Source organism: Phalangium opilio, unplaced genomic scaffold (genome assembly GCF_054372755.1).
Source record: "Phalangium opilio isolate 3A_F unplaced genomic scaffold, DU_Popi_V2 ptg000003l_1, whole genome shotgun sequence".
NCBI classification, from domain to species: domain Eukaryota; kingdom Metazoa; phylum Arthropoda; class Arachnida; order Opiliones; family Phalangiidae; genus Phalangium; species Phalangium opilio.
The window spans coordinates 9,924,376-9,947,308 of NW_028324145.1; the positions used below are offsets into that span (position 1 = coordinate 9,924,376).

Here is a 22,933-nt window from a genome sequence, read left to right on the forward strand (position 1 = left end):
GATTTATAATAAAGTCGTTTCATTTAACGACAAAATACGCTATAGTTAATTGAATATTATATATTTTTTTTTAATTAGATGCGGAGTTAGTTGGCAAGAAGACCATGTCTCCCTGGATTGCAGGGAATGCGGAGGTTATTCCATGCAACGCCCTTGCCCCCAATGCGAGGGACAATGCAAAACTGTCTGGACACGAGACTTAGCGGGAGTAAGTGTTCAACACACTCTATCAATTTGATTTAATTAATTATTTATTAAGAGACATTAAGCCTAACGACATTACTCGCTTTGAACCAATAGTCTCACAAAGCGCACAAAGCACAATGGCAAGGTGATTGCAAGCTCTACAACAAAAACGAACTATTACAAGGGCTTTTGCAGAACAAACTAAGTACCGAAACCTGCGACAATTTGCTTTCGAAAGCGTTGGACCAATTGACGACCCCATTATGAGGATGCGTTCCCGAATAGTCCATCCATTACTTCCCTCCCCCCTTCCCCCCCCCCCTGTATCAGAATGATCTCGGTATTTTTTAAATACTTGATAATAAAATAGGACTACCGCCAACGAGAAGCGAAAAACTAGGTAGGGAGAAAAAGAAAATTAATTGAAACCAAATGTGCTCGCAAATTATAGTTAAACAGGTAATGAATGGTCAACGGTAAGGGTTTCTTTTACATCAAATCCATCGACCTGTTATTTTAAATTTTAATTTAATTTTTCACATTTGAAAATAATTTAATTATTTTTTTTTTTTTATTTTCCTTTATTTGGTTTTTTCGATTTCAACTTTATACGTTAAGTTTTTTTGTTTTTTTCGATAAAGTCGCTAAGAATGGTTTTAAACTTAAAAAACAGAGAAAATAATATAAAAATCATCCGAAGTTAGTTAAGTTTATCGTGTTTACGAACAATAGAAAACAATATTTTGGGGGTAAGGGTTTAATTTTCTCTGATGAAAAGGGATTATTAAACACGAGTTAAGTATTTTGGGTTGGAAGTTTACGGAGAGGTTTAACGCAACTATTAATTTGTTCCAAACATTTTTCGTGCCATCATTTAAGTATTTTTTAACAAAAACTGTGTAAAAATAAGTAAAAAAAAAAACATCAAAACTCCAGCTACGCTAAGACCATTGTCTAAGACAATGGTCTTAGAGCTACGTAACAAAAGTTAAATGAAAAAAAAAAAAATTAATATCGAACCATATTTTTGTACAGCCCATCTTTAAATTTTTAAGTTATCATTTTCATTTAACGTAAATAATATTCATTAGATTAATTTGTTTTTTGTTTTGTTTTTTCCGCCCATTTCCCTCCTCGTTAATGAATCAGAATAATTAAATTAAATCAAATTAAATTAACAAGTTCAGAGCTTTTTTAATTGGCAACTAAACTAATGGTTAAAACTTAAAAGAGAAATATTTCCTCCGATCAAAGTTTATTTACTTTGTTGCCTATCATAAAAAGAGATTTATGGCAAAGTAAAAATATATAACTAGAGCTTATGGAAGTTAAATTAAATTTAAAAGAAAAGATGTTAAATAAAAAAACTTTGACGTTTTATATTTTTTTATAAAAACCCTTAAAAAAAAACAAACAGTTTAAAAAAGCATAAAAAAAAAGAAATAAGAGATTTTTAAAAGCCTGTCTCGTTACTACAGTTTTTAGCTTAAAATTAAAATTACCGAAAACGCGTGCTTCCGAATAGTTTAAAGAGAGTGAGATAATTAATTAATTAATTTAATTATAATTAATATTACTTTAACTTGTCTTCAACTTCAATTCTCCGCCACGTTTTTTTTCTTGCTGTTGTTCCAAGTGATCTTTTTTTTTTTTTTTTTTTTGATAGAATTTGGGGAAGTCTTAAATCTCGCCTTTTTTTGTTTTGTAAAAGAGATGACTAATTAATATACCTAGGAGGTAAGACTTCAATCAATCTTAATTTAATTAATTAATTAACTAAATGAAAAACTATAAAATTAAAAAAATTCAAAAAAAATGGATAATTAATTCTTCAACCAAATTTGTAAAAAGTATTTATTTGCGTTGGAATATTATCAATCAATGAAAAACCTTGTTTTTTAAATGTATAGGTTGAATTGTTTTTGTTTTTCATGTGAATATTTCCCCCCCCCCCCTTTTTCATTTAATAAAATATTTTATCCTGGATAAAAATAATAAAAGATATAATTAATCCGTTCTTTATTCAATTACAGGGATTAATTATTATATTAATTAATCAAGAATGAAGTGGATTGGCTAACAGGTATGTATGCTTAAAATTAATTCATGACTCAAATAATTGGAGATATAATTAACTTTATTAATTATTATTATTTAATGATTACAGGTATAAAGATATAAAAAAATAGTATTTTTAATTATGCAATATTATGCAATAACTTTGAAATTAGTATAATTCATTTAATTAGTAAACAGTCATGGAATTTTCAAAGATTTTCGCTAAGGTTTCTTCGGTATGAGCTCTGGGTGATAGTTTAGTAACTCTTTCCTGTAAATTAATTTTAAAATTAATTTAAATTTAACTCTTTCCTGTAAATTATTTAAAATTAATTTAGAACAGATAGAAATAAATTAATTAATTTAAATTTCTATTTTTTAGTGAAAATGGAGGAAGGGTTAGTAAACTAAATAGTTAGTAACCTGAGGCAAGGTTTGTTTGACAAGTTGTGGAATATCGGTAGTTGTAAAACCAAGAGCATTGAGTCCATTATCAATCTTCATGTAACTCATGAATTCTTTTACAGTATCGGATAAAACTGCGCCGGCATCATCTTTCTTAACGTTAGTTACGTCTTTTCCCAAGGCTTTAGCAGCTTCTAAATGACGTTCAGGGCAAGCTGGAGCTGTGAATTTAAAGACAGCGGGGGCGGTAATCACTACAGATAACCCGTGAGGCTATAATAATAATAATTATAATTAATTAAGTTCTTTTTTATATTATTTTAAGCTTAATTAATTAAGTTCATACAATTATGGAATGATCAGCTTTATAATCAGGTACAGTGTAATTCTTAACTTGTCCTGATATTGGGTAAGACATTCCATGACTAGAGTTTAATTAAGTTATAAATAATTAAACTAAATTAGTAATTAAATATAATCATAAGTTTATAAGATATGTTCCATAAGTGTGTCACTCGTTAATGAGAGCTTGTCATGAAGTGACGTAGGTGAAACGTCATAGATTCTCGTAAAGCGACACCTGGTGAGGCCTTGTCAAAGGCTTAGTACAGACTAAAGAGGAGGATGGACTGCAAAACCGAGTGTAGTTAATTCTCACATCGTTCTTGAATTAGCTCTCATTAAGCCTCTAACATTACGAAGTATGGGTAGTGACATACTTATGGAACATATCTCATACACTTATGATATAATTGTACCATAAATGAACTCCAGCATTTCCAAACCCAACCCCTGCAAAAGTAGAAGCCAAATGCATTTGGGAAAGAGCTTCAATATCACCGCGATCATCTACAGCTCTATATGAATTAAGTTATTTTTAATTTTAATTTTTCTTTAACATTTATGTTAAGTTATCAAAATACCTTTTAAAGTATTTATTTAACATGTTAAGAGTATTTATTGCCCAGATATCACTAACTGGATTGCTGCCTTGGTAAGCTGGACGTTCCATAGGGGTTTGAGGACACGGGGATCGTAAATGGTAAGGAATGGCAGTGTATGATTCTAGAGCATGACTTAAAGATGTTTTTTTTTTTTATTTTTAATACATGTTTTGCTATAATAATTTGAGTTGGTGCATAAGAAAATAATATATAGCTCCCTATAAGTATGAAACGTAGTACATTTTCATACTACAGCATTTGCTCCCAAATTTGGCGCGCTTACGCTTTTACGCCCCGTGGGAGAAGTTTCAGTACTACGAGTAAAAGGGGGACGAAACCTCCGCCGCCACCTAAGGTGCCCGCGAAAGGCACGATGGGCCGGGGAAATATCGCCGCGCCCCTAGAGATACAAGATGCTACATACCTCATACCAGTGTAGGCGTAATCTCGCGCCATCTATTAATTTATTATGATCATTTTGACATGTACTTAATCAGATATAATTATCATAATAATAATGTCTAGACCTTTAACTATTTAATTACAATATAAAATTTGAAAATTTTCTAAACAAATATTTCATCTTTTTAACGCCAAAAACTCTTAATAGGTGGCATTAGAAACTTTTTACAAATTTCAATGGAAGAAAATGCTGTTTACAATCATGGCTTAAATGGAGAGTTTCATACTTAGAGGGAGCTATATATTATTTTCTTATGGTTGGTGTTATACCAAAGAACGTCAAATCCACTGAAAGCCGCCACTCTATTAGGCAAATGTTTCAGATGTAAGGGGTCTACTATACCCAGAGTTGGACATAATGCTCTATTAGCAATCCCTAATTAATTTAAATTTGTCATTAGTTTAATAATTATATATTTGGATTTTGGTTGGCAAATTAATCACCAGTTTTAGTTTTTAAGGCGATGTAATCAAATATGGCTATTCCAGTAGTTTCACTGCCAGTACCGGCAGTTGTAGGAACTAAATTAATTAATTAATTAATTAATTGTCTTAATTAGAATTAATTTAGTATCAATTTAAGTAAACTATGAAGAACATTTACTCGCGATCATGGGCTTTAGTTTGCAAGTTACGGGTTTTCCTTTCCCTACTGGAGCGTTAACATAATCTAAGAAGTCAGCTTCGGGATCTGAAGAATACAGATTAGCGGCTTTGGCTGTATCCATAACAGATCCGCCTCCGATAGCCACAAAAACATCAAATTGACCTTTTTTAGCAAAGGTTATGGCATCTTTGAAACTATTTTATTTAATTTTAAATTTTGCATTAGTTAATGCGTGTTAATTTTAAACGTGTAATAATTTAACCTTTTATCCGTAGGTTCTACTCTAACATCTTGGTATAATTCGTAATTAACTTGATTTTTGTGTAATGAATCTAGAACAACTTTAAGAGGAGGTAATTTGGCTAAGTTTGGGTCAGTTAGGATGCAAACTTTCTTAGCATTCCATTGTTTTAAATCCATCCCAACTTCCTTGGTAACACCAGGACCATACCTGATGTTTGAAGTTTTCATCTAATTATTTTAATTATTAATTATTTTTAATTTTTCCTATTTTTTGTATTTCTAAAAATATTTAAAAATACTTCGAATGCATAATCAGTTGAAACTAAAGCCTCCCTAGCTTTTTTTCGAATAAAGTTAACTGTAATTAAATTTAATGTTAATTAAGTAAAATTAAAGGTGGTTTTAGTTGCAGTATCTATACATTGAGGTGACGCGATTTGTTGGAAAGATGAATTACTATGAGCTGGACAACGGCAACTGTTTAAGATTTAAAAAAATTAAATTAAACTTGAAATTAATAATAAATATGTCATTAAATTAAATAATTAAAATTACTTCGAAATTGATATCGCTTTAATCAAGCTCGTTGCCACTTCTCGGGAAACCATTATTTACACTCGTTCGACACAGCGTTGGCAAATAGACGAAAATCCTATAAAAATAGGCCAAAATAGACCGGTATACAACAGGACAATTGGTAGTAAAAATTTATGAATGACGGACAGCAGCAGGGGGTAACTAGTAACTACTATGCTCGACCATTGACTGTGTCAAGGTTACCTTGAAACTTTTTTTTTAGCTTATCAGCCAATGATAGCGCGATCTCACGGCCTTGTTTTTTCCCGGGCCCTTGACGTCATACTTGCATGATTTTTCGAAATTTCTTTCGCGCGAAAATTGCAGTGCTGCCACGCTATCGCGGAGGCGACGTGGGTATATGCCGCGTAATCGGTTGTTGTAGTTGTACTTAATTCTAATCAGTAATTAATTGTACCAGCGATCAAATTTATCTCAATTAGCGTCAGTATTCGATATTATCGCTGTTTATGCTTCAAGACGGGAAAACAGGCCTTGAAAAGTAAGATTTATTGTAGGCCTTTGCTATTTTATCTTGGTGGTGTGTACCAAGATGCCATTGCCAGCTAGGTACCTCCACATGTTTTCTTTTTTGACATTTACATGACAGCTGTCAGTAGTTCGTTGACACGCGCCCATAAAAAAGTATTACTTACTTAATATAGTAGTGATGAAGTAATCTCTTATCACATGGAAATGTTCACTTTTATCTCTTATAAACTAAATTTAAATTGGGTAATAAAGCTAATCACTGGGTAGGTGTGATGTCTTCCAAACATCTGCATGGTGGGGATGGAGGTCCATGGGATTCACATTCTCCCAGTCCTAAAAGTGCTCAGAAAAGAAAGGAAAAGAAAAATTCAATTACAATGAAGAAGGCGTAAGCATCAGAATGTTTTTTATATAAAAAAATAAGATGACAATTGAGGTTAGTGTGTTTTTACAGTGATTTGAAAGTTGTTCTTCTTGGGGATCAGGATGTTGGGAAAACTTCTTTACTTTTGCGTTATATGGAAAGGAGATTTCAGGAAACAGTAGCTGTATGCATTAATTTAATTTCTATAGAACATACAAATTATATTTACAAATAATTCATGCACTTATCTAAAAAAATAGACAATTGGAGCTTCATTCTTAATGAAACAATGGGGAAATTTTAATATAGCATTATGGGTAAATATATTTTTAATTAAACATTATTTTATTGACAATTTATTCACACTCTTTTTTTTAATAAAAAAGGATACTGCGGGGGAAGAGAAATATCAAGGTCTAAATTTATTTTACATTAGGAATTCTTCAGGGGCCATACTCATGTTTGATTTGACCCAACATGAAACCTTTGAAACATTAAAGTTAGTGTTCCTGTATATATTTATCACTTCAGTTTTATACTCTTAATTCCGATTTGTTTTAGGACCAGGTATTTGCCCTTATTAAGCAGCCTTGAAGGCTTTGTTTTAAAAGTTGTAGTGGGTTCAAAGTTTGACTTATTATCCACAAAAGACCGAGAAGTATTAAATTTTTAATTTACAATTAAAACAAGGATTAATCTGTTTATGATAATTTTTTAAAGGTAAATCCAGATGAAGCCAAAGAATTTGCTAGAAGCATAAATGAGACTTATTGTGAAACAAATGAAGTTCCTTATTTCGAAACCTCTAGTCGAACTGGGTACAATGTGGACCAAGTGTTTGAGCTAATATTTGAACATTTCTACCCAAATAGAGGCAACAAACCTCGTTCTGATTCTACCAATACAATTCAAGGTTTTCAAAATGTTGGTCATGGTGGTATAACACTATCTCGGTCACTAAATGACCTCCCTTCTCAAAAACATGCTGAAAGTTGGAAATGTTGTTCTACGTGACAGTCTTAAAATATTCTCCCAGAGCCCAATGGTTTGCATTTTAGGTTTGGGTCCCCCCTGTAACATTCTTATATCTACAATGATCCTATTTTATAATTTTATTTAGTATACTCTCTTACAAATTCCATTATCTGTCATATTTACAATTTTTATTATGCCATAAGTAATAATTTTCCAATTATGTATAGTCTGGAAGAGTGCCATGAAATATATTTTAAAATTAATCATGAATAAAAATATTAAAACATTTTAAATAAAGCATTTATTAATGTATTTTTATTTAAATAAGTGTCCACTTAAAAGATTGCTTATTTCCCTTACTGTTTTGGATTCGCGCCATTTTCTTTTTTTACCGCCAGATGGCCACGCGCTTTCCGCTGATAACCATGATTTTTTATTCAGCACCGGCTTTTCAAAGTGAATGTAGCGTTGCTTTTCGCTTTTAGTTCTTTAAATTGTTTTAAAATCGCGTTCAAAATGTGATTCAGCAGTAAAATATTAAAGATCTTCATTAATATGTAAGTAAGTTTCGAAATAATTATAAAAACTAGGCCTAAAAGTTGTTAGAAAGTGAAATTGAAGCCATCTTCACGCTGGGATAGCTAAGCCTTGGTTAGCCTTATAAATTTTAGACACGTTTCAACGTGGTTTCAATCGCAATGAGGGTTGTGATTTGGACAAAAGGCTTTTGTTTTTCTTGTAACTGACTCATTTTGCGATAACTAACACCATCCTATGGTAAGACAAGGTTATAATTTGTGTGAAATCGTATGCAAAGTAAGCGGGCGGTCCCTACTTAACTAATCGCCGTATGTTTTTGACACGGAGTGACTGGGGTCATTCTAGCGAATCGAGCCTCTTTTTTTATTTCACAAAATTTAAACATTTATCTTAAGGACAGATTTCAGAAATCCGTATGTTGTGTGTGTGTGTGCATTTTTGAACGTAAGAAACATCGTCGCGAGTTATGCTAATTGTTAGTTGTCAATCTTGCCGTCTTTTACTGGACGCACCACTGAACATTTTCTACGGCTAATTTCCATAATTTTCGTAATTTTATTTTCCCAAAGTAATTTTTTTCCTTAATTTTTCCTTGGTAGACAAAATAATATTAAAGTAACGATGAAATTATTATTTAAAGTAGAAACAAAACAATCGCCACTTAAAATGACAACTAAAACGAAGTTTATATCAGGCTTTCAAGTTTCAACCGCCCTTTAAGCCTTGGTTTATAGTATTTGTTATTCTCAATGGCTCTTCAAACTCCTTTATATAAGAATGGGTATCGCTATCTCCGTAAGACAATAAAGGGGTTAAACTTTGTGTATTTGACCTTAGTTCGGCTTTGCCATTCAAGACGTCCTCTTTTTACGCATGAACAAATCGAAGGGCAAATACCAAACAAACGTAGATTCCTCTCTTATGATATATCATCCTTGTTGCTAACTTGTGATGTGGTGTGGGGGGTATTTATATTTACCCTTTAGTCTCCCCAAGTCCCCATTAGTCTAGAATTTGATGTATCGTTCATTAGCCTCTATATATTACCCTATGGGCCTTGTCATAGCAAACTAGTAGAATATGTTAAGCCTAACGCGTATTTCACCGGAAACGGAACGGTTACGAAAAAATAGATGAACCGAAGAACGAATGATCGACCTGTAGACAAGACAATGACGTCATCATTGTTGAATAATTTCTTGGTATCGTAAAAGTTTTAGAAGCCCATCTTTAGAAGTAAATTAGTTGGGTATATACATATATTTGTTTGATTATATTATGCAAATTTTAGGTTAGTTTATAACAAATATAATTCAGATGAAGCCATGAAGTATTTACTTCAATTTATAGACTTCTACTCTAGGGTGTATCTTGCACAGCAACAAACAAAGAAATATATTTTTAACGTTTTAAAATTACACGTCGTTTCTCTGAAAACTAATTTTAAAATATATCGTGTTTATTTAACCACCCATATTATAATCTTTTAAGATGTAGGAAGGAGACAATAGGGAGCCATTATTTATTAAAAAAGAAATCGTTCTACTAAACCGAATTTTCTAATTCTAAAATTTCAAGAATTTTAAAAGTATTTATCCTTAATCTTTTAATTCAATCCAAAAAAAGGGGGGGGGGGTGAAATATTTCAAATATTTGTAAGAATGGCGTCACGGACTCACGGTTTACCCCGAAAAGGGTTTTCTTTGAAACGTCCTTGCCAGTTTAGCCTACTTTGACCCCAGACCAATCATCGACATCCGTTTATTCCTTTTAGATTACGTAATCTATTTTATGGTTTATGCCTCAAGGGAGTATGTCAGTTTAAGAATTCATTGCGTTGAACGCTATTTAATCACGTGTAGCTTTGCTTGATATTAACGAACACTCTGCGTGAGATGTATCTCAAGTAGTTTAGGGTTAGTGAGGGTGGAAAGAAAATTTCGTGAGCAAGAGTAGACCATTCGAATTCAGAACCTGTCTTGACTTGAGAAAAGCATGATTTTTCTTTAGGTAAAAATATATAAATTAGACCTACCTGTCTATACACGTTTCAAGCTGAGTTTTCAGTAGCTTTGATTGGTATTGGTATGGCTAATACCTGAGGGTTGTTTGTTTGTATATGTTGTATTCTAAAGGTGGTATGAACTATATGAAAGGGTCCTGTACTGGAATATTACGCCCACAAGCCTCCAGCGTCGGTTTTTATTCAAATTTGTCGGAAACAAGAAAGAAAAACTTTAGCTAAGTTAGAGATGATCTACCCTGGAAACTTTTAGAAAGAAATAATTTGGGAATTCTTGAGAATTTTAGAATTACGTCATATATGGGGGCCCCTTTTTGAATTTGCAAAGGGATAATGTAATGAATCTATACGAATTGAGTGTTTTCAAAGGGTGATTTAAAAATCGCAAATTAATAGACTATTTCAATAATTCCGGAAGATAAGCAATTACAACATAGGGGTTGGGGAGGTCACCTTCTTGGGTTATTTCCCTAGCGCCAAAAACCACCGCTAGAGGCAGTGCGAGTGGGCTAGCCTCCCTACTGCGTGTATAGTGAACTGGGGCTCCGTCTGGCGTTACCTTTTGGCACTAAGGATTAAGGAAATCAAATAAGCTAAGAGGAAGACCTCCCGCCTGTGTATGTTGGTTTCTTCGCAGATTAGGAATATATTCTATGATCCAGTTTCACTCTCTCTTTGATAAAATCTGACATTTTTAGAATTCTTCGAAATTACGTCAGTGATTCTTACTTAGTGGGGCCTGTTTTAATTTTTTTTCTCGATGCCTTAACTTTTGTTTAGCCAATCAGAAACCTTGCGCTTGAAATATATTTTGAAAAGAAGAAAAAAAAAGTAGAATTCCTTGAAAAAAAATAATCGAAACAGGCATGGGCCTACAAAGTACTCGTTTTAGGAATTTTTGAGTTACTATAAAATTTAAAAAAAAAAATAGTAAAAAAAAATACATTGTAATTAGGGTAGGTTAATGTTTCTGACGTCCCGTGTCTTGGGTTCGTAAAAATCCAAGAACTTTTACTTTCAGTGAGGCCCGAAATGAGGGTGATCACCTACAGGGGCCTCTACATTTTAAATTTTATTCCATATAGGCTTTACTAGGCCTATTTCTCCCCAAAATTTACCTGTCTCCGAAGTTTGAAAGTTTTTATTTTGAAAATCTCAGGATGACGTTAGACCAGAATTTTTTTGTTTTAAAATCATTTTCAAGACACTGTTTGTGACGGTAAACGCCCGCCCATTTAATACTAACATAAGTTTATAAGATATGTTCCATCCATAAGTATGACACTACCTATACTTCGTAATGCTAGAGACTTACAGCTCGAGCTAGTTCGAGCAGAACCGAGAACGACAAGCGTGAATTGAAGTCCTTCACTCGGTGGTTAATTTTCCATCTAGGTCCTATTTAGTCTGCATTACTAAGCCTTTGACATGACAAGCTCCAGTTTGTAACCAGTGATAAACTTATGGGGAACGTATCTTATAAACTTATGATACTAATAAGGAAAAAGACATACCTACTTGATACTTATCTTTTGGAAATACCTACTTAAACACTTCAAATTTAACTAATAAAAATAGAAAAAAGTTTTAAAAAAAACCCCAAAAATTAAAGTTCCCATCCATCCTCCATCCATCGCTTATTATGTGTAGGTGCGAAAACACACTTGAAATTTCCGAAGGTGAACATCTTTACAAAAGAAAAGACCTTTATAATTAAATTTAACAGGAGGAATTTCAATTTTTTTTATTTATTTATTTTTAACCCTAAAATTACATTAAGGGGAAGGTGAAATATGTCTTATCGATCATTCTACTATTTAGGAGTAGAATACCAGCCAAATTTTAGCATCCTAGGTGAAGCGGTTTAGGCTACACCTTGAGTATCAACCAATAACTCAGGACCTTTACTTATATAGATATATTAGAAGAACCGCATCTCAAAAGAAAAAGAGAAACTTAATATCGTTGTTTAAAATGTAATTTATTATCTAATATCATTTCATTGGTATTTAGCATGAAATTTAATACATTACGATTATAGATATCTTAAAAACATATTTGATAACCCCGAGTTCATGAATAAATTATATATATAAATATACCAATCGAATTAAAATTCCTAGATACACCCTTATCCCGTACCGGAGATACTTAATTAACTTTAATTAAAATTAAAAATTAACCACCTTAAATTTTTAATTCCGTAACCAGACGGCGCGATTGAACCAGAAAATTTTCCGAATCTCAGGTATTTTTCTATGCGGTAAAAAAAAAGAATAAAAATTTGGGAAAACTTTTTCCTCCTTTTCGGAGTAAGTCGGAGCGACTCGTAACTCCTTTTCTAGAGTCTTGAAGCAACAGGTGCGCGTCGCCGCCGCTTTGGTTTCTGTCTTAGAGGTTTCGCGCTAAAATGCCTTCTTTTCTACCGACAAATCGCGATATAGTTTGCCGCCATCGAGATAACTACACCCAGTAAAAATATTAATTAAATTTAAAATTAGAAAAATATATTTATATTTTTTTTCTACTTCTTCGTTTATCGAATTATTTCGGTGGTATTAAAGATTAATAATAACCACACGCGATACGAAAAAGTGGCGGTGCTAAAATCGAACTGCGCAAGATAATTATCTTGTTTTAATTAAAAAGAAAGATTGTGCGCCAAAAATCCAACAAGAAGAAAAAAAAATTGTTTTTAACTTGGATTTTTCCAAAATAGAAACGATTGCTATTTGGAATTTTAGAGCCAAGATGTGATTTAAAACGGTTGTAAAAGTATTTTTTCTGACCGTATTATTTTTGTGGAAAAGTACGTGGCAATATTTTCATTTTTTTCTCTAAATGTTTTTTTCTTCTTTCTTTAATATTTTTAACTTTAGTTTTAGGCGCTTAGACATAAGTTACTTAGCCAAGGCCCGAATTTTAAAATTTAAAATTTATTTTAAACTTTTCATATTAAGGTTTTTGAAGATTTTTAACCCTTAGTTGAAGTTAAATGTAGTTAGGACTAACTTTAAACTTAAAACCACATTTTCAAGATGGTAATTTGCATATTACGCCTATTTTTAAGTCTACTGCGTAAATTACTTAAGTGCCTTATTAAATTTCCGATTTATTAACTTTAAATTTTTATTTTAAATCTTTCATATATTAAGGTTTTTGGAGGTTAGGTTTGTTTAACAGTAGTTAAATGTGGGTAGTAAACTTTTAAACCATATTTTCAAGATGATAATTTGCATATTAGGCCTATTTTTGATCTACCGCGCTAATTAGTGGAGTTTGAATGAATGCGTTATATCATTATGAATTTATTCAGTTATCACTTGAAGGAAAAAGAGGAATAGATTGTTTACTGATCATTGGTTTGGTGTTACGAACTTACGAAGCGTTTCAAGATTCCTGTGAACATTAATCAAAGTTAATTAATCTTAATTAATACCACGTGATATAAGAAAACTTATGATACAGCCCCTTAAGCCTAATTGAATAGGAAATCCCCCAAAAATCTCCATCCAAGTTGGGTTCGACAAATTCAAATTTTGCATTTATAAATCGTGATACCGGTTTTCTTGTGTGTGCGTTCTTAGTCATATTATACTCGGTAGCGTAAACAGCGGTTATCGGCTATTATCATTTTCTTAGGCCAAAAAATTTGTTATTCGTTTCATACTGACTTAAAAAGAGGCCTTAAGCTAGATATTTTTTAGACACGAGGAAATGTTCTGTGTTCTTGGATGGTAATTTAATTTTTTTTAATCGAGGCTTACTTAACCTTAGAAAATAAAAATTTTTAATCGTGAAATAATAATTTAATACGCTGTTTTAAAGGGGGGGGGGACAGTAAATTGACATTTTAATATCGAATTCGAAAATATGACGTTATTAAAATTGTACATTTGATTTAAGTTGCCAAATGACAAAATTTAAATTAGTTCAGAAAATTTATTTATTTAAAATTACATGTCTTATTTTTAGATTAAATGTTTCGTTACCTTTTGCCCATTCAAAAGTAAATTAATTTTATTGATCAAAACTTAATGATTTGTAATTAAAAATATATATATAGTTTGACCTTAATGAATGATGAAATGTCATTGATATTTTGATTAATTACTAATTCCTAGGTTCTCCTAGTGATTAAATGATTAAAAATTAAACATTTTATAATCGATTTAACCTTAGTATGATTAAGAATTATTTATATAAAATAAATTAAACTTGAGAATAATTTAATAATTTGATATATTTTCTTTTTTTTTCTTTCTGTTACAGAATTGAATTCATTTTAAAACTTTGATGAAAGTAAAAGCCTTTTGGAAGTGAATTTCTTTTCTTAAAGTTCGCGCGTCGGCTTTTGTTATATCAAAACAATTTCATTTTTGGTGATCGCGGGACACAAAAGAAATTCAAGGAAAGAACTTGAAATTATATTAAAAAAAAATAAGAATAAGTAAATCTCGCTTGGCAGCCCGGCTTACTGACGGCGCGAAAAAGATGTCTAGCGTGAACGAACCTCCTGGAATTCAGGTAAAGACGTTTTCTTATATCATTTCTTCTTTAGATATTACAGAAATTTATTATTTCGTCTGAACTGACGGTCTGGGCGAGGAAATTCGAGGGTAGATTGGGAAAAAATTTACCCACTATACTAAATCTAAATTTATATTCGGGTTTCTCGAGTCTCTTATTCTTTTGAGTGTCTGTGATGTGGTGTGGTGGGACTCTAGATGAAAATTTATGCTTTTAAAAATGTCTATGACTACCCACATTTTAAAATCATGTCCGTTGAAATTTAAAGGGCCGGTGAAATAATGTAAAAAAATCTACTTAAGTTCGAAAAACTTCATACACTGGGGAAGGGGTAGATTCTGTGTAGAATCGAGTTACCACAGGTCATGGAAAACCAAGTAAAGTGTCTATGACTACCCATATATTTTTAAAACCGTGTCCATCGAAATTTAAAGGGCCTGTGAAAGATGTACAAAATCTAAGTAAATTTAAGCTACTGAAGTTCAAAAAACTTCATACAGTTTGGGGGAGGGGTAGATGCCATAAAAGAGTTGTCATGGAAAACCTGGAAAAGTCTTTGAATTTCATTGACAATGGGCACAAAAAGATCCAGGGGAAAGTCAGTCAGGGGATTTTAAAAGATTGAATATGACAAAGTCACCAAAATTCGGGGAATTTTCTTGGGTTTAAGAAAAGCTGTGGTCCAACACCAACGCTGGGCGTTGACCCTCTTAACAAAGCCAGCCATACAGTGTGTACGGTAATCCTTTCCATGTAAAGCCTTTTGAGACGGTAGGAGTGGGAAAACATGCTGTGAGCAGTATCAAAAGTTAGAACTTTAAAGTGACGTCAAAGCAAACATTCAAAAAAGAAAGTTTCAAACATGGCACACCTGTTAAATTTACATTGATCAAACTAATAAGCAATTTGCAAGAGATACACCTGTATAAATGACCCTTAGAAATATATATCTATCATTCGTTAAAACTCTCACGGATTCAAAAATCTCCAAAGCGAATCGAAATTTGTGATAAAATACTCTGATCTCATCTTTTAGAAATGTTAGAGTGACGGTGGTACCATTGTAATATTCTGTAGAGGTAGGACTTAACAGAGTAAACGCTACAATGGCCCCATTGTCGCTGTAGCAATTCAGGTAGCCTATTCGTCCTTGAGAAAGTGTCCCGAGTAGCCTTGCCATTTTTAATGTCTTTGAACTAGCATCCACTCACTCTCTTTCTCTCTGCTAGAAAGTCGAAACTAATTTTATGAATTTTTGAAGTCGAGGGCCTCAAAATTAAAGGATTTTTAGAGCTATCAACGTCGCCCTGCCCCGGTCCTTCCAGAACCTTTTTTTTTATTATTAAAGAAAATTAAGCTAGGATGGGCGTTACCCCGGGCTGAATCTATTTGTCAGCCTTAGGCTAGATACGGACTAAAATTGCCCGCCTAGTTTTGTATAATAGTACCAAGATCTTTTTTTTTTCCTTCTCTCTCTTTTTTTTTTATTAATTTAATATTAATGAAAAAAGGGTTTAATTGTGTATAAGCCCCGATTTTTAACCCTTTTTTTTCGATCACCCCACGTGTGTACTTAAAAGTGTTTTAAACTGAAAATATTTCAACTATTTAAGTTAGCTGAATGCCTATAGTTTACAGGCTAGGAGGATTCATACTATTTACACAAGGAGGCCTGTCTTTAGACTCAACCAGTCCAGTGAGTCAGGCCTCCTTGTGTAAATGGTAAGAATCATCCTAGTTAGAGTCTATTATTTATTCATCACAATCCAATTTCTACCCGAAATAGACCTTGTCTACGCATAAAAAGGGTAGGCAACCCTTTATATCGGGACATGATACAAGAGGGTTGAAACATTGCACTCTCATGATACAAAATGACTACAGCGCGGGTGCCAAATAGCGAGATGGAAATCAGTCTTACCCCAGTGTCTTAATTTCCCTCTTAGTTACATGAAATGGTCTCTTATCTGACCTCTGACCTCTAACAAACATGGATACGATTAAAAATTAACTATATATATATATATATATATATATATATAGGAGAGGTAATCATCATTTAGTCTTCCTTTATCACGTGTCTTAATTTCCCTTTTACTTACATCAAAATGGTCTCTTATCTGACCTATGACCTCTATTAAAACATAGGTACGATTAAAAATTAACTATATATATGGGAGAGGTAATCATCGTTTAGTCTTCCTTCAACACGTGTCTTAAATTCCCTCTTAGTTACATGAAATGGTCTCTTATCTAACCTTTGACCTCTACCAAGGCATGAATACGATTAAAAATTAACTATAGATATGTTAGAGGTGATCATATTTATCATTTAGTCTTCCTTCATTAAACAATATAGGATTTACTATTTTTAGTATCAAAACTTGTTTCCATGTCGGGACTCGGGAGAGAGACAGTTTTGGGAAAAATCAACAAGTATTTTTTTTTTGGGTTGACTTAGCCATATTTTTTGCCGAAAATTTCTATAAAGAAGGAACTTGGTCCGACAGTCTGACGTCGTCGTTGTCGGGGTCGATCGCGCGAAGGGAGCCTCTTTATTTTATATCATTCTTATTATCTAACGTCGAATGAAATATCTTTTACAAAACTATAATAAAGAAAAAAAATTATTATTTCTTAAAGAAGAATCAAAACGCCTTGGGCACAATTTCCTGCGCAAAACCCAGTAGAGCTACCTAGCTTCTAAGTCTGCCTTGTACTATAGCAAAGAATAAATTAAACAATATACTAAACCATAAGTTCATATGTTGCTGCATAAGTTCGTCACTGGCTACAAACTGGAGCTTGTAATTTTGAAGTGAGGGAGGTAATTTATTTATTTATTTATTTATTGGAGGGATAGGGTTGCTAAGCCAAATTGACTTATGTGCAACCCCCCAAAAGCATTAAGGTACAACAAATGAACCGAAAAATATTAAATTATTAAAGTCAGGCGTTGTCCAAGATCCAAGCCGTTATACTGTGACGGAAAGTGGTAGAAGATTCCAATGATAACAACTCCTCAGGTAACGAGTTCCAATCATTGATGACCCTTGCGGTAAAGTGACTAGCTTTAGGAAAGGACTTCGCCACTGGTTTCGCCAGTTTAGCAGGATGTCCTCTGGTGCGTAGATTAGTTGACGGGAGAAATAGTGAAGACATGTCAGTGTGCACATTGCCTTTATAAATATCGAATACGTAGACCAAATCATTAACACGTTGTCTAAGAGACGGGGAAAGTAGGCGGAGTCGCTCATCACGCGTAGCAGGGGAGTGGTGGCTAAATCCCTTTGTGACCTTCGTGAATCTATTGTGGGCCTTTAAGAGTAGAGATTGCTGCGTAATTCGAGGAGGGCGCCAGATGACAGAAGCGTAGTCAATTAATGGTAAAACCAGGGAATTATAAATTGTACGCATGATAGTTGGCGAATGGTGGCAAAAATTCCGTCGCGTTAGCCCAGTAATGCTATTTATACGATTGGCGGTGCGTTGAGCATGGGTGCTAAAGGCAAATGTTTCATCCATAAAAACGCCTAGGTCCCGCACTGAAGCCACATAGGTAGGTCATAGATTCGAGGTAAAGCGACGCCTGGTGCTGAGGCGCTGCATGTCAAAGGCTTAGTACAGACTAAATAGGATTATAGGAAGATGTAAGTACTGCAAAATTAACCACCGAGTGTAGGACTTCAATTCTCGCTTGTCGTTCTCGAACTAGCTCGAGCTGTAAGTCTCTCAGTAGCATTACGAAGTATAGGAAGTGTCATACTTATGGATGGAACATATCACTTATATACTTATGACTAAACCAAATAACAAGCAACAACTTGAGAAGATTTCAGACGACAGACTGCAGAGGGGGAAAAATAATTCTAGATTGGTTGGCTAGCCTTTTTCTGATCGTGAAAAGATTTTTATTTATTTCTTTTTTATCGATTTGAAATATATCGCTTCTATACACTTATTTTAGGTAGCTAGTAATTTTCCTCCTCTGATTTTTATAGACTAGTGGCATCTTACGTTATTGGCCCATAGAGCTTAATACGAAGCAGGATGGGGAGACTGCCATTACTCTAATTTCAAAACGTCAGTCGCTTCTTTCTTTGACAATCCGTCTTAAAATAGATTCGATACCCAAATTTATTACTGGCAGATTAGAATTAAAAGAATTTGATTTAATTCACAAATTATCAGCGATAACTTTCATTCTAGGCGATAAAAAAGTTATTTTTGTCGCCCATCAATTTGATAATCTCAAATAGTACTGTACATTTCTTTTTGGGGAATATTTGAGATATTTTGTGTAAAGTTTTTGGATGAGTATTAGTTCAACAAACCATCAAATTATCTGTCGGTTGTCAAATAATCTTTATTTTTTTTTTTAAGAAATTTGATCTTTTTATTGGGTTTTTATTTTATCCCCTGAAGATATTTTAGGTAATAAATAAATTCGAACTCGACTATAAATCCGTTTAAGGATTATCTCAATATAGGCCAAGGTTTTTCGATTAAAAGGTTTGCCATCAAAATATAGGTGATATAACCTTCTTGTCAGCTCCGAATTTGAATAATAATTATTATTATTGTTATTATTAAAAACATACTATTGTTTATTTACTATTTTTTTTTTATTATAAGCCTTTTTAAAGTATTGAACGAACAGCCAATAACTCTTAACTCAAAACAATAATTTTAAAATATAGAATTTAGATTTGGATTGAGATCTAGTTTAAGAACGCTAAAGTGACATTGAATATATTTAGGATTTAATTAATTATTTAGAACACATTTTCGCGCGACATGAAGTTATATATTCAGGGTGGAACTAATTTGCATAATTTCCTTGTCACGTGACGTTATTTATTTTCTTCAGACTAACTTAGAAAGAAAAAAAAATAAATAAATAAAATGCCAATTAAGGTATTGAGAGACTAAATTACAAGTTGGAAGCTTTGCTAAATATGGTGCGTTAGAAATGAATTAGGAATTAACTTTTCCAAGGTTTTTGAACTGTTTAGCTGTTTTATAAATGATGCTTTCGGTATACACCGTTCGAAGATAACGCCTGCGAACTCCGGGTTCGTTATATCATAAGTTTATAAGATATGTTGATCATAAGTATGACACGTCCTATACTTCGCAATGCTTGAGACTTACATAGAGCTAGTTCGAGAACGACAAGCGAGAATTGAAGTCCTACACTCGGTGGTTAATTTTGCAGGACTTCCATCTAGCTCCTATTTAGTCTGTTCTAAGCCTTTGACATGCAGTGGCTCATGCACCAGGCGTCGCTTTACCTCGAATCTATGACCTACGTCACTCACTTCATCTCACAAGCTCCAGTTTGTAATTGTAACCAGTGACAAACTTATGGAGAACATATCTTATGAACTTATAAGGGCGTTTATAATATCGGAAATGGCTTTGAAAAATTATAAACTTACTGACAAAATTAGGGGCTACCCAATTTACCCATTTGCTACCGTAAAAAAAATGCTATCTTTCTTGGAAAATGTTTTTAACCCACGTAATTTGTTTTAAAGTTTCGCCTTATTTTTCTTTTTAAATTTAAACAAGGTCTCTTTTAGCTTTAAAAGGAGAGTGTCTAGTACCTTAGAATCATTCAAATGTTCCCCTCTGTATATATATAAACGCGGTGTTTCTAGTTCACCGCGACTTTACTCGACTAAAAACCTAATCAAACATTGTTTTGTGACTTGCGTAGATGTTATTTTACATCTCTATTTCTATACAGAGTGAGTGATACGTCATACCACTTGGAGACAGAACGGATTTTCCCAAAAAAAAAAAAAAAATTCTTCCATACCATTACCTTGCATTAACCCATCCATCAATTTCAGGCCTAACAGTTTTTGGAATAGACCAAATGTTCCATTAATTCCAGAAGAGGTGCAATTCCACTACAGAGGGGGGGGGGTCACCTTCTTGGGTTATTTTCCTCTCGTCAAGTAGCCCCGCTAGAGGCAGCGCGAGTCGGGCTCCGTTTGTCGTTGTCTCGTGGTTAGCGAGGGCCTCTTCCCACCCATCTGTGTTGGTTTCTATCTGTAAGAAATTAATGGAATATCTATAGAGAGCTTTCAGACGGGATAGTAGTACGTCACACCCTCCGAAGTCTTACCGCTGTTCTGGTAGCCATATTGAGTGCATGGTCTCAGCTTCATTCCTGCTTTAAACCCACCCACCAATATGGCAGCGTAAATTATGTCATGAAACTCAGCTCCTCCTCCAACTGAAAGCTCTCTATTACTTAATTTTTGAACCATACGATGCTAATAGGTGACTTGTACCATTCTCCGTTAATCGCAGCCTAATATTCTTTTTAAATTTCGTGGGATTGGCTTTAGTACCTGGTGGTCTGTTGGTAACGTAACGCGCCTTCAATTTCTCTTCTCCACGATTCGAAAATGATTACAAGAGAAGGAAAAGTGTGTAAAAAATCCTTTGCTTGAAGAGATTTGGGAAAAACAGGAAACTCGAGGTCCATAAATCGCCTCAGCCACCCAAAAAAGGCGCCAAAGGTCGCAGCCATTTTTTGGCGCCCATGAACTTTTTATATGAAAGAAAAATGTTCTTCTCTTTCTCGTGAATCTTTTTCAAATGGCGTGATTTTTCGCAGCTGTGAATAGAAAAACCTGATAGACCCTTTAAATTTAAAACCAAGCCAAATTATATAAATCGTTCTTTTAATTTTAAAATATTGATAGATCACCAAAAGCAAAGAAGCCAAAGGGTTTTTTCGCTTATAGTCTCAATCGAAATAGCCTATCATTCCGTCATCTATAAAATAATATTTCTTTTTTAGACTAAACTAAACATTCAACCTTGAATATGTTATTAGTTTAACTTTAAAGGTTTCATTTAACGCGAGGGAAGGTGTAATGAAGTGAATAGGGGGATGATAAGGAAGCTTCGTAATAGGGTGGTTAGGGTATACAACTTTGTACATTCCACTATATTAAATAATACTCCATGAACATCAAATCCAATAGACAAATTTTTACTCTAAGCCTAACGGTTAATTTTAATCTTTTTAAATTTAAATTCGAAATCCCGCTGGGTATCTATTAATTCAAAAGTTTCTTTTTTGAATATTTCAAACTTTTCCATTTCAGTATTTACCTTCAAAAACAACATAAAATTGTTTGAATCTAGCTATAAAGATACTTGATTTTGCCTATTGAAGATCTCTAGTCTCGCTACGTATCGTTTGTTCTTCAGTTAGTTAAGTGTACCTAGTTCTTAGTGTCTTATTCTTTTTAGACACCAAAGGGTTTTAGGCGCGTCAGCTTTGTCAGTTGATGAGGGTACTGGTCTTTCAAATAATTCAGGGAGAGTTTTCATTGGTCGATTTTTGCCCAGTTTTAGATAAAGATCAATTTTTGCAAAGACTGGTTTTGGTGGTTAGACTTAGTCTTCTTATCTCTAAGCAAATTTTAAAAGTATACTCCCTGACTTTGTTCTTCTGTTCAATGATCCTGATTTGCATAGAGGTGTTTTTTTTTCTTCTCTTGATATAATGCTTTCGCTGTGAAAGGTTATGTAAGATTTAAGATGGGTAACTTTTCTTCAATATGAATAGTCGCACCCTTAGAAAGGTTTTAAAAGTACTCAAATAACCTCCCCATAGTTTAAGCCTATAACTTACCTGTTGCTAAGCCTAATATGGTCATAATATAAGAAATTATTTTGAGATGAGTCGACTTTAATAAAAAATGCGCATATACGATTCGCCGGATTTTAAAATATTTAGCTTGAGGCTTATTAAAATGCGGAGGTATGGCAGTATATTGTTGTACTTCCATAGATGGTAGCGTTTACATAGGTATAAACCTGCTATTAGTCGATTAAACTCTACCTTGCCCCCATTAATATAAGTGTAATAATTTCAACCCCTTTTTTTTCAAATGAAATTACAGATAGTTTCACTTTCCGGAATTACTAATGCTGGAATGTGAAATTATTTTTTTTACAATGAATCACTTTGTGACTCTCATGAGTTTTGAAGCTATTATCTTCATTTATCTTTCATTTTAACAGATTTCTGTAAGGTGGATAATTTAAATTTATTCATTATACTGGATATCGTTTAGTTTCGACATATTGGTTTATAATATCCCTTGGTTTACCTTTACCAAGAGAGAGAGAGAGAGAAAAAAAAGGCTTATTTGATTTGCATAATGATTATAATTTATGGGTATAGAAGGACCATAATATATTTTTATATAACGTAATACGATTAATTTCATTTCGTAGGACGTGATACTCTATCGGAAAGGTTAACCCCTTGGGGTGCCAATAGAGTTTCAAGGACCAGTTTCCTTGTTTAATTAAAAATTGTTTTTGAATTTAAAATTCTGAGGTAACAGTGAAAACTTTTAAGAATCTTTTAAAAATTTTGCAGAACTAAGTTCATTAAATCCGACCGTAACTAATGTTTGGTTTAATTACTTTGAGTTAGGGTTAGGAAGAAGATAACTTTTGTGATTAGGCTTAGTAAGAAGTGGTTTTTT

The 22,933-nt window shown here is 33.1% G+C and overlaps 4 protein-coding genes and 1 long non-coding RNA gene across 8 annotated transcripts in view; 3 read left to right on the top strand and 2 right to left on the bottom strand.

Annotated features, from left to right (window-relative positions):
- Pino (protein pinocchio) overlaps nucleotides 1–2,193 on the top strand; it is a 37,482-nt gene extending 35,289 nt beyond the window's left edge. For all 3 annotated transcript variants that reach the window (XM_089840561.1, XM_089840562.1, XM_089840563.1), the window contains 2 exons: nucleotides 79–208; nucleotides 301–2,193. In XM_089840561.1, coding sequence (XP_089696687.1) covers nucleotides 79–208; nucleotides 301–453 — 283 coding nt within the window. In that variant the 3' untranslated portion in view covers nucleotides 454–2,193. The remainder of the gene's footprint in view (nucleotides 1–78; nucleotides 209–300) is intronic.
- Nucleotides 2,194–2,305: 112 nt separating this feature from the next.
- T3dh (Type III alcohol dehydrogenase) lies at nucleotides 2,306–5,764 on the bottom strand. Of its 2 annotated transcripts, XM_089840555.1 has the most exons (13): nucleotides 5,686–5,764; nucleotides 5,461–5,557; nucleotides 5,327–5,382; nucleotides 5,205–5,263; nucleotides 4,925–5,133; nucleotides 4,660–4,856; nucleotides 4,500–4,577; nucleotides 4,326–4,431; nucleotides 3,573–3,725; nucleotides 3,408–3,506; nucleotides 2,996–3,074; nucleotides 2,668–2,922; nucleotides 2,306–2,515 (listed from the first exon to the last, which is right to left on the bottom strand). In XM_089840555.1, exons 2-13 carry the CDS (start codon nucleotides 5,511–5,513, stop codon nucleotides 2,432–2,434), a joined length of 1,428 nt encoding a protein of 475 aa, XP_089696681.1. In that variant the 5' UTR covers nucleotides 5,514–5,557; nucleotides 5,686–5,764; the 3' UTR covers nucleotides 2,306–2,431. The 2 variants fall into 2 exon arrangements, with proteins under 2 accessions (XP_089696681.1, XP_089696680.1); XM_089840554.1 differs by lacking the exon at nucleotides 5,686–5,764 and having other exon boundaries at nucleotides 5,461–5,679.
- Nucleotides 5,764–7,612, top strand: LOC149717700 (ras-related protein Rab-20-like). Its single transcript, XM_089840560.1, has 7 exons — nucleotides 5,764–5,983; nucleotides 6,241–6,361; nucleotides 6,428–6,521; nucleotides 6,598–6,654; nucleotides 6,724–6,836; nucleotides 6,899–6,995; nucleotides 7,058–7,612. Exons 2-7 carry the CDS (start codon nucleotides 6,246–6,248, stop codon nucleotides 7,349–7,351), a joined length of 771 nt encoding a protein of 256 aa, XP_089696686.1. The 5' UTR covers nucleotides 5,764–5,983; nucleotides 6,241–6,245; the 3' UTR covers nucleotides 7,352–7,612.
- Nucleotides 7,613–12,173: 4,561 nt separating this feature from the next.
- Nucleotides 12,174–22,933, top strand: part of LOC149717701 (uncharacterized) — a 43,055-nt gene continuing 32,295 nt past the window's right edge. The window contains exons 1-2 of the mRNA XM_089840564.1: nucleotides 12,174–12,684; nucleotides 14,148–14,402. Of these exons, the coding sequence (XP_089696690.1) occupies nucleotides 14,370–14,402 (33 nt within the window). The 5' untranslated portion in view covers nucleotides 12,174–12,684; nucleotides 14,148–14,369. The remainder of the gene's footprint in view (nucleotides 12,685–14,147; nucleotides 14,403–22,933) is intronic.
- Nucleotides 20,171–21,534, bottom strand: LOC149717702 (uncharacterized). Its single transcript, XR_016365593.1, has 3 exons — nucleotides 20,542–21,534; nucleotides 20,345–20,465; nucleotides 20,171–20,265 (listed from the first exon to the last, which is right to left on the bottom strand). It is a non-coding gene; the product is annotated as an uncharacterized LOC149717702 (long non-coding RNA).